The 16,021-nt window shown below is 35.7% G+C and overlaps 1 protein-coding gene across 1 annotated transcript; it reads right to left on the reverse strand.

Annotated features, from left to right (window-relative positions):
* Positions 1-602: 602 nt before the first annotated feature.
* Positions 603-12,274, reverse strand: LOC127975268 (GATOR complex protein MIOS). The gene is made up of 11 exons (XM_052579182.1): positions 12,161-12,274; positions 9,846-11,182; positions 8,902-9,000; positions 8,488-8,742; positions 6,584-6,753; positions 6,390-6,455; positions 6,152-6,310; positions 5,212-5,364; positions 2,689-2,893; positions 2,464-2,593; positions 603-1,558 (listed from the first exon to the last, which is right to left on the reverse strand). Exons 2-11 carry the CDS (start codon positions 11,149-11,151, stop codon positions 1,468-1,470), a joined length of 2,634 nt encoding a protein of 877 aa, XP_052435142.1. The 5' UTR covers positions 11,152-11,182; positions 12,161-12,274; the 3' UTR covers positions 603-1,467.
* Between the last annotated feature and the right edge of the window lie 3,747 nt (positions 12,275-16,021).

Consider the following 16,021-nt stretch of genomic DNA (forward strand, 5'->3'; position numbering starts at 1 on the left):
GAGCTGTGGAATGTTTTATGTTGTCTCATATTCTGAACAGAGAAAGTTTAGGAGGTTTATATATATATATATGAATTATCTTGAAGGTATAGTTACAGCCATAGCTCAAAAGTGAATTGGATGTATGACTGCAATGTATTTTGCAGAACAAAATGGGAAAGTCTCAACAAGTAATGTTAACCACATACCATATTTTACCATATTACTCATGAATCCCCAAAAAGCTAAGCAGAAAAACACTAGAAATGTCCCAGAAGAGAACCCATTTCTCCAAAATGCTAATGGGTCTTTCTGGTCTAAGGACTGCAAACTTAATGGCTTCATTGTCATGAAAATGTCATAATGGAAAAAAAAAAACAAAAAAATTATAGTCCTAAAATATAGGTCTAAAATAGACTTTTCTGGGTGAACTGTGACTCAGACACACTTGTACTCCTTTTGCTTTTTTTATATACAATAAGTAAAGACTTGAAACTTGAATTGAACAGTCGGTAATAATCTGTATTAATCTAACTGAAACAAACAAAAAATTATCATACTATGAAAACATTACACTATAAAATCATTATTTAGTTGCATAAATAAAATACTGCATTCAAAACTCCTTCAAATTTTTTTTTAATAACATTAATAATCGATGCAAGATCTTTTTGCTTTTCAAAAAATAAAGACAAAATCATATAAATAGTTAGAAAGTTAAGTTGTTGCATTGATTGTGCTATATATTAAGGTACGCATTACAAAACAGCATTAACCTTTGGATCCAAAAAACAGAAATAATGTTAAACCATCCTTAAAAACAAAAATCACTTTGTGTTATTTGTTAAAAGCAATTTTTAAAACAAACTGAATAGACACTTTACTACTTTCCATTGAAGATCATTTGACCTGAATTATGGATCTCTAACAAATCAAATTTTCAACAGCTGACTGAGGTCCAGTGTGGTATATGGAGTAAAATGCAATAAATACAGAATAATAAAACAATATAAATTGCTAAACTCAAAGGCAAGTAGTGGAAGTAGTTATGGACCGTGTTAAAGCACTTTTTAAGATTATAAACAAAACATTTCTTACATGCATTCAAACTCCTCAGGTTAAATTACTGTGGTATCTCTTTCCCTGTCTCTAAAGGTGGTACTGAAATAGTTTTATTCATAGAACCTCCAGATACTGGACCAGAAATGCATAGGTCAGACATTCACATGGATTGTCTCTTGAGAAGGTCAGATGTCTGAGAAAACACAACAGTCCGTGGGTGGGCTAGTGAGTTAATCATGGGTAACATAATCCTAACAATTTAACCGCTTTAGTTCCTGTGACAATAGAGCACCTGTCATCAACCTCAATAGCAGTGAGGTGTGCAGATCACTTCAGAAAAGACACATATGCTCGTCTTTAACTTTGCCATCATCACTTACAGTACTAATGTTGTAGTAATGTGTGAGGTTTAGGTCAGAAAGGCCTTTATACACTATCAGAAGGCACCAGGTTGCCTGTGGTGTCCAGCTGCATGCATTTACAGGTGCAGGCCGAAACAGGACACTCACTGTGATCTCTGAAAGAAAAGACAATATAATTGCACTTAAAATGTTATAGTTTAAACTATACACTACAGTTCAAAGGATTGGGGTTGGAAAGATTTTGTAACATTTTTGAAAGACGTCTTTTATGTTCATCAAGGCTACTTTTACATTGGTTAAAAATACAGTAAAAACAGTAATATTGTGAAATATTATTACAATATTCAAATGTATTTTAAAATGCCATTTATTAATGTGATCCGCAGCTGAATTTTCAGCATCATTACTCCAGTCGTCAGTGTCACATGATGCTTCAGAGATCATTCTAATATGCTGATTTGCTGATGAAGAAACTAATATTTTGCATAATTCTTTTTGTGGAAATTGTGATTTTTTTTTTTTTTCTTCAGCATGCTTTGATAAACAGAATGTTCAAAATAATTTATTTGGAATAGAAATCTTTTGTATCATTATAAATGTCTTTACTGTCATTTTGAATTAAAAGTATTAACTAAAAAAGTATTTGTGACCCTGGACCACAAAACTAATCTTAAGTGTAAATTTTTCAAAAATGAGATTTATACAACAAGCTTGTATGGATGTATGGTTTATTAGGATCGGACAATATTTGGCCGTAATACAACTATTTGAATATCAGGAATCCATTTAAAATCCAAAATTAGAAAAAAAATTCTAATTCTAATTCTAAACCTTTAAAATTGTGCAAATTAAGTTCTTAGCAATGCATAATGCTAATCAAAAATTAAGTTAATATTAACATTTGCAGTTTACTTAATATCCTAATGATTTTTGGCATAAATTTGGCATTTTGGCACGTTTGACCCATATAATGTATATTTGGCTATTGGATACATTAGTGTATTTGGATTTATAAGGTCATCAAATAAATGGCACAATACGGGGGGAGTATGACTCTTACCTAAACCAGCTGAGCATGTGACCCGCGTGACCACCGTGCCGGCAGTTGTGACACCAGGTGAACCAGTTATTAAACTGTGCGAGTTTTTTGTCTCGTGTGAGATCGGCTTTTTCATCAGCTTTTCCTGTGCCTGATAAGATGGATGAGATGAGTCTGACAGTGAACGGAACATGTTGAAATTATGGTATCATATATCAAGAAAAACTTGAAATGATCGTCTGTTACCTGGGCAGCTGGACACAGGGGTGCCCATGTTCATTAAGCAGAGGGCACAGCGTGGAAGTGGTTTACGACAGCCAGGGCAACTGGTGACCTTTGACTTGGTGGGTGAACCGCTGACCCCGTACTGACTGAATCCACGGCCCTGATGAGGCATCGCTGAGCAGCTGTATGATATAGACTTTCCACAGAAGTTACAGCTCACAAACACCTGCACAGAGCATATGATAAGCAACCAGATTAAAGAAGAAAAATCATCAAAAACTACATAAAAACAAAATGTTCCCATATGTATGGTACAAAGAATTATATAAATTCATGAAACAGATTAACTAAACATCAAAGCTAGGGATGCACCAATAAATATAAACATTATTATAAATATTATAAATCACTGAAATATTATATATATATATATATATATATATATATATATATATATATATATATATATATATATATATATATATATATATATATATATATATATATATATATATATATAAAAACATTGTTTATAATATTTATAATTAATATTTACTTTCACAATTTTACTGTTATTACAAAAATAGAAGAAATCAGAAATAGCCATCATAAAAATTTAAGATTAGGTTTCAAAAGTTATGTTAATTCATATTTTACCTAAATATTCAAGCTAGGGATGCAATCTCAATCTATCTCAATCAATATACAGTATTGTTACAGTATTTGCAATATTTAAGAAAAACTAGCATATACAGTATTGTTCAAAATAATAGCAGTACAATGTGACTAACCAGAATAATCAAGGTTTTTAGTATATTTTTTATTGCTACGTGGCAAACAAGTTACCAGTAGGTTCAGTAGATTGTCAGAAAACAAACAAGACCCAGCATTCATGATATGCACGCTCTTAAGGCTGTGCAATTGGGCAATTAGTTGAAAGGGGTGTGTTCAAAAAAATAGCAGTGTCTACCTTTGACTGTACAAACTCAAAACTATTTTGTACAAACATTTTTTTTTTCTGGGATTTAGCAATCCTGTGAATCACTAAACTAATATTTAGTTGTATGACCACAGTTTTTTAAAACTGCTTGACATCTGTGTGGCATGGAGTCAACCAACTTGTGGCACCTCTCAGCTGTTATTCCACTCCATGATTCTTTAACAACATTCCACAATTCATTCACATTTCTTGGTTTTGCTTCAGAAACAGCATTTTTGATATCACCCCACAAGTTCTCAATTGGATTAAGGTCTGGAGATTGGGCTGGCCACTCCATAACATTAATTTTGTTGGTTTGGAACCAAGACTTTGCCCGTTTACTAGTGTGTTTTGGGTCATTGTCTTGTTGAAACAACCATTTCAAGGGCAAGTCCTCTTCAGCATAGGGCAACATGACCTCTTCAAGTATTTTAACATATGCAAACTGATCCATGATCCCTGGTATACGATAAATAGGCCCAACACCATAGTAGGAGAAACATGCCCATATCATGATGCTTGCACCTCCATGCTTCACTGTCTTCACTGTGTACTGTGGCTTGAATTCAGAGTTTGGGGGTCGTCTCACAAACTGCCTGTGGCCCTTGGACCCAAAAAGAACAATTTTACTCTCATCAGTCCACAAAATGTTCCTCCATTTCTCTTTAGGCCAGTTGATGTGTTCTTTGGCAAATTGTAACCTCTTCTGCACATGCCTTTTTTTTAACAGAGGGACTTTGCGGGGGATTCTTGAAAATAGATTAGCTTCACACAGACGTCTTCTAACTGTCACAGTACTTACAGGTAACTCCAGACTGTCTTTGATCATCCTGGAGGTGATCATTGGCTGAGCCTTTGCCATTCTGGTTATTCTTCGATCCATTTTGATGGTTGTCTTCCGTTTTCTTCCACGTCTCTCTGGTTTTGCTCTCCATTTTAAGGCATTGGAGATCATTTTAGCTGAACAGCCTATCATTTTTTGCACCTCTTTATAGGTTTTCCCCTCTCTAATCAACTTTTTAATCAAAGTACGCTGTTCTTCTGAACAATGTCTTGAACGACCCATTTTCCTCAGCTTTCAAATGCATGTTCAACAAGTGTTGGCTTCATCCTTAAATAGGGGCCACCTGATTCACACCTGTTTCTTCACAAAATTGATGACCTCAGTGATTGAATGCCACACTGCTATTTTTTTGAACACACCCCTTTCAACTAATTCAACTAATTGCCCAATTGCACAGCCTTAAGAGCGTGCATATCATGAATGCTGGGTCTCATTTGTTTTCTGAGAATCTACTGAACCTACTGGTAACTTGTTTGCCACGTAGCAATAAAAAAATATACGAAAAACCTTGATTATTCTGGTTAGTCACATTGTACTGCTATTATTTTGAACAATACTGTATATTTATACACACGCACACACACACACACACATTGCCCAATCAGATCAATAAATTAAAATCACTAATACTGAACGATACAGATGTGTCAGTGATTATATCATGCATCTGTAACCAATACATAACAACTGCCAGAAATAAAAACAACAACTTGATTCTTGCCTGTGCAAGCGGTTTTGAGCTGGGATCCAATTTGCTCCTATGAATGTCAAATTCAGCCCGTTTATGCCAAAACCTCCAGGCGTCCAACAGGTTGCGATAGTTCTCGATCCAGCACTGCACCCGAGGGTCCTTCAGCACCTCTCCTGGGGTGCCCTGTCATCACAAACACCACATAAATCTACATTAACACACTCATCTGAAAATTGTGAGGTAGACCTCAATCCACAGGAGTTTTCTTGGTTTAACAACACTCAGTCACGCTTCTTTGCCTTCTTTGCATTTCTCTTCTCTAGCTTGCTTTCTAGTCTAGTTGTCTAATAAACCTACCGATGTATATTACAAATATATGTTGACTCAGCTTTTGCTTGTCTTTTTTAAGTCGCTTTGGATGAAAGAGTGTGCTAAATGCATAAATGTACAACAATTAGATTCATCTTATACATCCATCTAATGAACATCTTAATTTGTTTGCTTTTACCTTTTCATATATTACTGCTTCTGTAATATACACTACTGTCAAATTTAGGGTAAGATTGCTCTGACAGAAATTAATAAAAGACACTAGACACTAAAGATTGGAGTAATGATGCTGAAAATCCATCACAGTTTTGATCACAGGATTCACATTTACATTTATGCATTTAACAGATGCTTTTATCCAAACGACTTACAGTGCATTCAGGTTATACTTTGTTTTCAGTATGAGTAACTGCATTTTAAAATACAATCAAATACAAAACAGTTTTTTTTTTTCATGTAATATTATTTCACAATATTACTGTATTTTGGTCAAATAAATGCAGCTTTAGTGAGCATAAGAGATGTCTTTCAAAAGCATAAAAAATGAACTGACCCCAAACATCCATCCATCCGAGAGCTGATCAGTCTCTTATGTATCAGTATTTATCACGTATTGTTCTATTTCTGGACATTCACTTACTTTGAGCATGCAGAAACTGGCCGTCTGCACGTCTCCGGTTCGGTCCACATAACTCTCCATGAGATCCACTCCGTCTTTCGTCAGTCCTGTCAGCAGGATGCCCTCCAGATTACCAGCCTCCTTCATCTCATTGGTCAGCTTGTCTATGTAACGAGGCAACTTAAGGGAGGAAAAATGACAGTGTATTATATACACAGTAGTGCACGATGAGATAAACTCAGGGGTGAGCGAGTCTTACCTGAGTGTCATTTAGAAACATACACGCAAATGCCACCCTGTCCCTGACAGCCACACGACTCTCATACTAGAAAACACAAAACACACTTTTATAAAAAAACTAACCTTAATATACAGCAAAAGCAAAAATTTTGGTGCAATACTGAATATTCTTTTAATCACTATACTCTGATTCGTTTTTTTTTATTGACCTACCAAGACGGCATCAAAGGCGCCAGGTTCACTGGTGAGGAAGGCAAACATGATACACAGATACGGCTTCTTCAGCTGGAGTCTGAGAGAGCTGCACATCTCTCTCCACAGGGAGTTCTTCTCATCAGTGTATCCCGACAGAGCCATGGCCACCACGTTCAGGTTCAGATCACCTGAGCACCACATCAAGGAAACGCAAAACAAGATTTGCATTCGCACATTTTCAAGATCAAGGTTATTATAGTTAACTAAAACTAAAACAAAACATTTCTGGTACTTAAAATAAAATAAACATGAACTGAACTAAAAATAAATAAATGTTGTTTACTTGAAGTACTAAAACTAAAACTAACAAATAAATAAAAAAACAACTACACAAAATATGTTAAAAAAATATGAAAAAACTAAAATTGAAGTTCAATTAATATATATGAGTGTGTGTGTGTGTGTGTGTGTGTGTGTGTGTGTCTGAAAATATAAAATATAATAAAAATATGGATGGATGGATGGATGGATATAGATAGATAGATAGATAGATAGATAGATAGATAGATAGATAGATAGATAGATAGATAGATAGATAGATAGATAGATAGATAGATAGATCCTTTTGTGTTCAAAGGAAGAAAGAACAATATATGCTGTTTGGATGAGTGCAAACAAAACACAATGCAGAGACAAACACCTTATGGCAATAGGTGTAAAAAAACACACGCTTTATAAATAATATAAAAGATTAGATCTGTTTCCCAAAGCCAAACAAAATTATGCTTAAAACACAAAACAACGGGCAATTCTGAACGATAAGGAAACAGCTCCATATGCCGTATGCATCCATGGCTTTAGGGAATTTAGTATTAAACAGCTGTCATTGTGTAATGTGAGCAACACTTTTATCATTTTGTCAGTATATAAGGATCACTTTTGATTGTAAACAGGCAGCTGATGGCTGTCTAGCCTGGATTTCACACAGTGCTTCTTACATTCATCCGAGGACAGGAGTTCCTGTAAATCCCCTTGAGGAACATGAACATCTATCCCCTATATAAATAAGCTATTCAAAATTTTTCATGTCATTTCCAATTTAAATAACTCCCTGCTAGAGATACATTTTATATCTTTATCAGCCAATAGAGGTGATTTATTTCATGTGCACATATCAGGGTTTATTTTCATCAATTCATTCTGTGGATGTTTATTATATATCTAGTTATGCATCTTTTTAGTATGCATCATATTTTGAAACATTTACAGAACGAACTTTTATGGTCAACATTAAAGAAGTAAAAACAGTAGCAAAGTAACACACATTTATAATACTGGCCATCATATGCTTAATAAATGTTTGGCAGTAGTTTAAAACATTTGGACATGGCATTCACATATCCAGGAAACATTTTTACCTAAATTAAGAAGCGATAGAAATAGAAATTTATATTTTATATCAGGGTAATTATCATGAATTAAAACTAAAACAAGAAAAAATGCACAAAAATGCAAAAAAAAAAAAAAATATATATATATATATATATATATATATATATATATATATATATATATATATATATATATATATTATTTTTTTTAGTTCAAGTTAAAGTACTAAAATAACTAAAATTAAATTAACTAAATCTAATAAATACAAATAAATAAACACTATGTCCTTTATATCAGATGTTATATATTTAAATATAAATTAGATTTTTAATGCATAATATGTTTTTTTTGTTTTTTTTTGCAGTACAGGAACTTTGGAGGAAAGTGTGGTTAACTGGCATAAAAATTATGTAATTGTTTTTGCTGTAAAATATTATTCCTTTATTTGGGGGGTGGGCATTGACCATGTTTTGTGAGTTTTCTAGTCACTGTCACTGGCTGTCGAGTGTCCCTCCAGTCCAGTCCTGTACCTTTCTCTGCTGAAGCTCCTTTGTTAAGAATCTGAATGGCCCGTCGGATGTCCAGGTTAAAGAGAGCGACAGCAGCAGCTCTCTCCCACTCGCCCTCCTGCTCTAGAGACTTCAGGAAGGGCTCCACATCGATGTCGGGCCCTCGACTGATCCAGCCACACAGCTGCAGAGCCAGACTGCGTTCCTCGCTGTGGTACCGCAGTACATCGGTCTGTCTGTCTGAACCTGACCAGCAGCGCCGGGTCTCTGTAGTGCCTGAGAGAGAGACATGTCTTTAGAGGGCCTCCAGTGACAGATACCATCAGGCTGACTGAGGCATTTAGCAGATATCTATGAGAAATACTTCTACTGAACAACAATCATCATGTTCATTGAAAATGTGATCAGAACAGATATTGTGCTGTTTGCACTTACCAGAGCTGGACTTGACGATGTTTTTGATGCCGGAGTAAAGGAGTGACTGTTTATTGCTCTGTTGCTTCTGCTCCACATTTTCAGTGTACTGTTTCATAAGTAAAACTTGCATAGGAAATACAGAGATATCAAATAGAATAATACCAAATAAACATGACAACATGACAATGAAATTATCACTCCAGTCATTAATTAATAGCACATAATAAGAATTTTGAACGTTCCTCAAAATAAATTCATGTTAAATAAGCTGTTACAGCTGATATATTTTTGTTTAACAATGTGTAGTTGACAAAGTCAGATGCCACAGACTATTTAAAAAAATTGTGAAATAAAAAAAAAAAACGTATGCAATTTTCTAATGTAGAGATGTAAAGCAGACCAGACTTTATGCTAAACTAGTAAAAATTATAAAGAAAAAATATTAATATTATATATATATATATATATATATATATATATATATATATATATTTAATATTTATATTATTACTTTTATTATAAATGTCTATTAAAAAGTTAATATCAATTTTATACATTTATATTATATAATATACAATTATTGTATGTTATTGTTTTAATTATTACTATTCAAAGGTCATATCTTAAAACAAACCATATACTCCTATTACTACTAATGAAAAATTGAACTTATTATATTATTATTACAATTATTATTAATTAATAATCCAATACAATGTATATTATGACCTATTAATGATTATATATGGTAGTAATAATTATGTTGTATTATTATATTTAATCAAAAGTCTTAAATTAAAAAATATATAATAACAATAATAATAATAATAATAATAATAAATCATGAGTCAAGTAAACAGCAAAACATCCTGCAGCAACAATTAATAGTTTGGATTTTAGGTAAACCTTCAACAATAACTTGTGCTTTGAAAGGTTCAATCATCTCCTGTAGTGAAGGATATAATGGAGCGTGTACCAGAGCGACCTCAGCTGCGGGTCGTCATCTCCGGCCAGCACATGGTTCCTCCACACCTGCACGGTGTCATGGCCATAACGTGACTGCGCTCGCTCCCTCATCTTAGTGGCGATGTCCTTCTCAGCAGCGGCCGCCCCCTGACCGGCGTCCTCTGTGCACTCGTACAGATGCCGCCCACACGCCCACATCAGCGCCGTGGTGGAGCTCCAGGCCAGCGATATGCGCTCGAAGACCGTGAAGTCGTTCATGACCCGGCTGGGCGACACCACCACCATGCGGTTCTGGGCGGACGGATGCCAGGCGAAGCTGCTGACGATGCTCTCGCTGCAGGGCTGGATGCTGCGCTCGATGATGGTGGGCTCCACCTCGTCGCCGAACGGCATGGGTGTGTGCTGCATGTCATACAGCCGGATGATGTTGCTGTCGCGCGTGAGCGTGGCCAGCAGGCCCATGCGAGTGGGACACCACGCCACTTTAGTCAAAGGTTTTGACTGCTCGGTTAATGTGAAGACTGGCTTTTCAAATTTGCGTAGATCCCAGATGGCCACCTGGCCTTCGAAGAAGGACGCGATGCGATCCTGAAAGTGAGGATCCACTGTTACTCCCTGAATGGCTTTGGTGTTCACAAACGTCTTCTGGCTGGTGTTGCGCAGGTCAAAGATGGCCAGATTTCGGTGCATCCCGGCCAAAAGTAACTTTTGATGATCACGAGGGAGCCAACAAAGAGAGAGACATGCATCGTTCTGTCCGAGCTCATACAGCGGTTTGGTCACCACCAACCCAGAGTCCACGTCTCCAGACAGACGAACCTTCTCAGTAGGAACCGATTCGGGGGAAAACTTACTACTTATGTCCCATATGAGAACGGAAAAATCAGCCCGGTGTTTGTCCAAACCAGCCGCCAGCCAGTTACTGTCCACTGGGTTCCACGCAAGTGTGTTGCATTGTCGGGCATGCTTGGGAACAAACTCTTTACCCACCAGGTCCTTACATTTGGAGTTGTGGCCCTGTCCCAGACTGGTCAGGACGACTCGGCCGTTGGCCTGTCCCACAGCCAGCAAACACTCCGGCTCTTGTTTTGGATACCAGGCCACACATTTCATATACGGGGTGTCAGAGTTGATGGCCAGCAGCGTAGCCGCGGTCTCCTCTGAGAGCGGAAGTGCGCCGGCTTTGGTCTCCGAGCTTCCTGCAGGTCCGATCCGATACAGACTGAGTTCAGTGTCGCAGATCACATAGTGGTCTGCGTGATGGGGAGACCACAGGATATCAGGCTTATAGCCACTCGACATGACAGTAAAGTGGTTACTTCAGTGCAGATACCTGAGAACATAAAGACTCTTATTTATATAGCACTTACACACCTCACCTAATTTACCTATACTTGGATTAATTTATATATATATACACATATATTGTATATATTTGTGGGTTTATTGGGCATACAAATTCTATGCCATAATATAATCTACATAATATAATGTTATTAAAACATGTTAGTTACAAATAATTAATCATTATTATTGATAATAATAACAATTATTTTTTTTTTACTTTTATATATTATATGATTTGTAATTACATAATAAATAATCATGAATTAAATACTAATATTATATGCTTTATTCTTCTTACATTTTATTATATATATATATATATATATATATATATATATATATATATATATATATATATATATATATATATAAAATTGAATAAGAATTAATTAATTATATAAATAAATAATTTCTCTGTAGGAAATCATTAAAGAAAGAAATATGCATGCGTGTGTGTATGAAATTTATGATTTCATAATTCATACATAAAAGGGTTAAAGTTAGAACATTAAAGTTGCACATTAAATTAAAGAAAAATAAAACAAATGTTACCATAATATTAGGAAAGTTAAGAGAAAATTCAAGAAGATTGTTTATAATGAGTCTTTATTTAATGTTGAAATAATCATTAACGTTAAATGAAAAATTATCGCCTCCTGATTCTATCACTTCGTCTTCAAGATGTAAATATAAAATAACAGGAGAAAAAACTAAACAGTTTTTTTTTAAATATATATTTAAAGAGTGAAAATGTGTTTATTTAATTTAATGTTCCTATAACTTGATTTTGTATTAACCGTTAGCGGGTCAGCTATAGCTAAACTAACCATTCCAGCCTTTTCTAAATCAGAAGCTGCTAAAGACAGAGGCCAGTCACTGTGTGAAGACGTTGAATAAATCATGATTTAAAATTAAAAAGTAAATTACAGCTGTGTTTATTAGCGTTTTATAAATATAAACTCACATTTGACGTGCAAACATGCTGAAGTTTGTTTAGGTAGCGTGAAGTCGGAAGCAGTGCAGGTTGTAAACACAACGTAACAGAAACACACAAAATAAAAGTCCCACTTAACAGACATTGAAGAGCAGAGACAGAGATGAACGAGGACAGAACGATTTATACAGCTGGAGAACTAATTAAACAAATTAAATTAAATCAAACGTAAAACAGAGATGAGTAAACCTATTTTCGCGACACACACACAAAACGATGCAATAAAAAGTCACACATCTTAGATTACAACGTCAAAATTATGTCAGCATATCTAAAAATTATTAGATAAAGGTCTAAATTATGAGAAAAAATAAAAAAGTCGAATTGTGTCGTAACTGCATTTGCCATTATATCTCATAAGTTCAGTGGTGGACGAAGTACACAAATCAAGTACTTGAGTAAAAGTACAGATACGAATAATAAAATATTACTCCAGTAAAAGTAAAAGTACTCCTTTTTCAATTTTACTCAAGTGAAAGTACAAAAGTACTCAATTTTGTATGTACTTAAGTAAAAAAGTACTGAAAGATAGATGTTTGCAATTTTATATAGGCTAATTAAATTTTATATTAGCACATTTTTTTTAATAATCCTACTGCTCAAAATACCTTTTTCCAAAATAACCACTATATGGAGTCAAGATATATTTTTGTTGTTGATATGGACTACGCTTACGAGAGTAATGTTCACTGTGAAGCTTACACTGTGATGTACCTGAGAGAAAACAGAGATGATAATCTGATCTTCACCCGTAAGAAAAAAGTATTTTAAAGTTTGTGGTTTTACAGAACACCACAGTTATATATGACAAGATAATAAGGCCTGAAGTTAGGAAGAACATCTTAAGGAAAATATAATTATATTTTCTTAAAGATTTTTTTCCTTCTCAAACCTTGTCTGCGGTGTAAAAACACCCCTGGCCAAACGGGGTGCATCTCTTCCCCTCTTTGATAATTACTGTAGTTACCATGTTCTGAACATCACATCCTTTCTTTTCTCCCCAGATGTAATCTATATATCTATATCTATCTATCTATCTATCTATCTATCTATCTATCTATCTATATATATATATATATATATATATATAGGTGGTTGAATAAAAATATTTGGACATTATTTATAAAAATTACCTCAAGTTAGCACCAGCAAGCCTGCTAGACATTTAGCATCAGCTACAATATTTACTTATTTTCAGTACCGTTCTGAATAAACATTCATGTCTGTCTAACGTTACTCGTCTAAAACAAAAAGCCTCAAGTTCATATTCATTTATCACCAATTAACTGTTTGACAAACACTTCCTGCTTCGAGATCTGAATTAAAAAAAAATCTCAAACATGCTCCGAAGTCCCAATCTTAATCAACCGAGTCGCGAACAGGCTCCGAAGTGCCGATCTGAATCAACGTAGTCGCGAACATGCTCCGAAGTGCCGATCGGTATCAACCGAGTCGCGAACATGCTCCGAAGTGCCGATCTGAATCAACCGAGTCGCGAACAGGCTCCGAAGTCCTGATCTGAATCAACCGAGTCGCGAACAGGCTCCGAAGTGCCGATCGGTATCAACCGAGTCGCGAACATGCTCCGAAGTGCCGATCTGAATCAACCGAGTCGGGAACATGCTCCGAAGTGCCGATCTGAATCAACCGAGTCGCGAACAGGCTCCGAAGTCCTGATCTGAATCAACCGAGTCGCGAACAGGCTCCGAAGTGCCGATCTGAATCAACCGAGTCGCGAACATGCTCCGAAGTCCCGATCTGAATCAACCGAGTCGCGAACAGGCTCCGAGGTGCCGATCTGAATCAACCGAGTCGCGAACATGCTCCGAAGTGCCGATCTGAATCAACGGAGTCGCGAAAATGTTCCGAAGTCCAGAAGTCCCGATCTGAATCAACCGAGTCGCGAACAGGCTGTGAAGTCCCGATCTGAATCAACCGAGTCGCGAACAGGCTCCGAAGTGCCGATCTGAATCAACCGAGTCGCGAACATGCTCCGAAGTGCCGATCTGAATCAACAGAGTCGCGAACAGGCTCCGAATTGCCGATCTGAAAACTTCGACCAAAGAATGTAAAAAATAATTATTTCTCTAATAACTCTAACTCTACAACTCTATGAAAGACTCAGATCAAGTATCTAAAAATAAATCGCTATAGTAAAAGAGAGAGGAGTGAAGTTTCCTACCGCTCTGCTGTGTTTGGTCCTCAAGCGCGTCTGACGCTCCGCGGCGCGTCTCCGCCCCTCATACGCGCGTTTACAGCGCTAAATTAATCATCTTTGCTAATTATCATACATTTACTTCATTGTCAGCTTCAGGTACTTCATTTATTATTGTTCAATGAACTGTTTGAAACAAAAAAAGGTTGTATTTCAGTAATAATTCTAAATTATCAAAATAAAATATATAAAATAAATAATAAAAAATATGATTTTCAGTTACAATAATTAATCCTAAATTCCGACATTAATAACTTACTTTTAGCAACATCAGACGCACGCGCTCACAATATCTCACGGTTCTTACTTCTGTAGACTCACACTAAACGGTTCATTTGAATCAGTGAGTGGTCGACTCCAGAACAGCTGCAATCGGATCATTCTAATTCGTAAACGAATCGTTTGGTGCGATTCGCGATCCGATTTAAAGGTTTATTTTGAAAAGACTCAGTTCGTTCATGATGAATCAGACACCGCTTCTGCGTGTCGGAGCACGTGATATATTATAGGGAGTAACGATATGTTTTATGAAATGTAGTGAAGTTAAAAGTACGATCTTATGCTTTGGAATGTAGTGAAGTAAAAGTAAAAGTTACTCAAAATAAAACTACTTCAGTAAAGTACAGATACTTGAAAAATGTACTTAAGTACAGTAACGAAGTAAAGCTACTCCGTTACTGTCCACCACTGCATAAGTTTCACTTTCCATGTAAATTTAGAAATTACGACTTAATGTTATACATTTCAATGTCATAATGTCACATTTCTATTTCACAATAATGGCTTTTTGTGATCCTTTTGACTTTTGTGACCATTTTGACCTTTTATTTTAGATAGTTTTTTTTCTCAAAATGTTACTTATTATATATATAATAAGTAAAAAGTAAATAATAATAATAATAACTTCTTCTGAATTGTTGTCAAAGAACAGAAGTTTTTGGGGAAAATGTTATTTTATATTATAGTAGAGAGTTTACATTGCTTAACAAAATACATTGTTATATTTTTATACTATAGCCTACAACCAAGGCTGGGGAGTAACGAAATACATGAAATGGCTTTACGTATTTAAAATACAAAATATGAGTAACTGTATTTGGTTATAATTTGACTCCTAACCCTAGGGTTGTGGGTTCGAATCTTGGGCCGGCAATGACACGACTGAGGTGCCCTTGAGCAAGGCACCGAACCCCCAACTGCTCCCCAGGCACTGCAGCGTAAATGACTGTTCCAGGTGTGTGTTCACTGCTGTGTGTGTGCACTTTGGATGGGTTAAATGTAGAGCACGAATTCTGAGTATGGGTCACCATACTTGGCTGGATGTCACGTCACTAATTACATTTTACATCTGAAAAGTATTTTAGATTACCAATGATTACTTTTAATTTTGAGGTCATCTATGAATTTAATATTTAAGTAAACAGTTTGGGGATTTTTACCAATAGGGCTTGGGCATCGTGACGTCATTACTTGGCGTGGCCGCCATGTTGATGGCCTCCTTTACTGCTACTCGGACAACTGCGCAGTGTTTAGATGTAGTCCCTCTCAGCCGTGTGTCTCAATTTGATTAATTAAAAATCTATTTCAACCAATGGTAAACCGTTGCTGTATTGTGG

Source organism: Carassius gibelio, chromosome B16 (genome assembly GCF_023724105.1).
Source record: "Carassius gibelio isolate Cgi1373 ecotype wild population from Czech Republic chromosome B16, carGib1.2-hapl.c, whole genome shotgun sequence".
Taxonomy (NCBI): domain Eukaryota; kingdom Metazoa; phylum Chordata; class Actinopteri; order Cypriniformes; family Cyprinidae; genus Carassius; species Carassius gibelio.

What these genes read in the sequence shown, in the direction of transcription:
- LOC127975268 (XM_052579182.1), bottom strand. Translation starts at nt 11,151, where the DNA reads ATGTCGAGTGGCTATAAGCCTGATATCCTGTGGTCTCCCCATCACGCA. An exon ending in CATCGTCAAGTCCAGCTCTG is followed by an intron (nt 8,743 to 8,901) that starts GTAAGTGCAAAC and finishes TCTCTCTCTCAG; the next exon opens with GCACTACAGAGACCCGGCGC. An exon ending in CACATGCTCAGCTGGTTTAG is followed by an intron (nt 1,559 to 2,463) that starts GTAAGAGTCATA and finishes CTTTTCTTTCAG; the next exon opens with AGATCACAGTGAGTGTCCTG.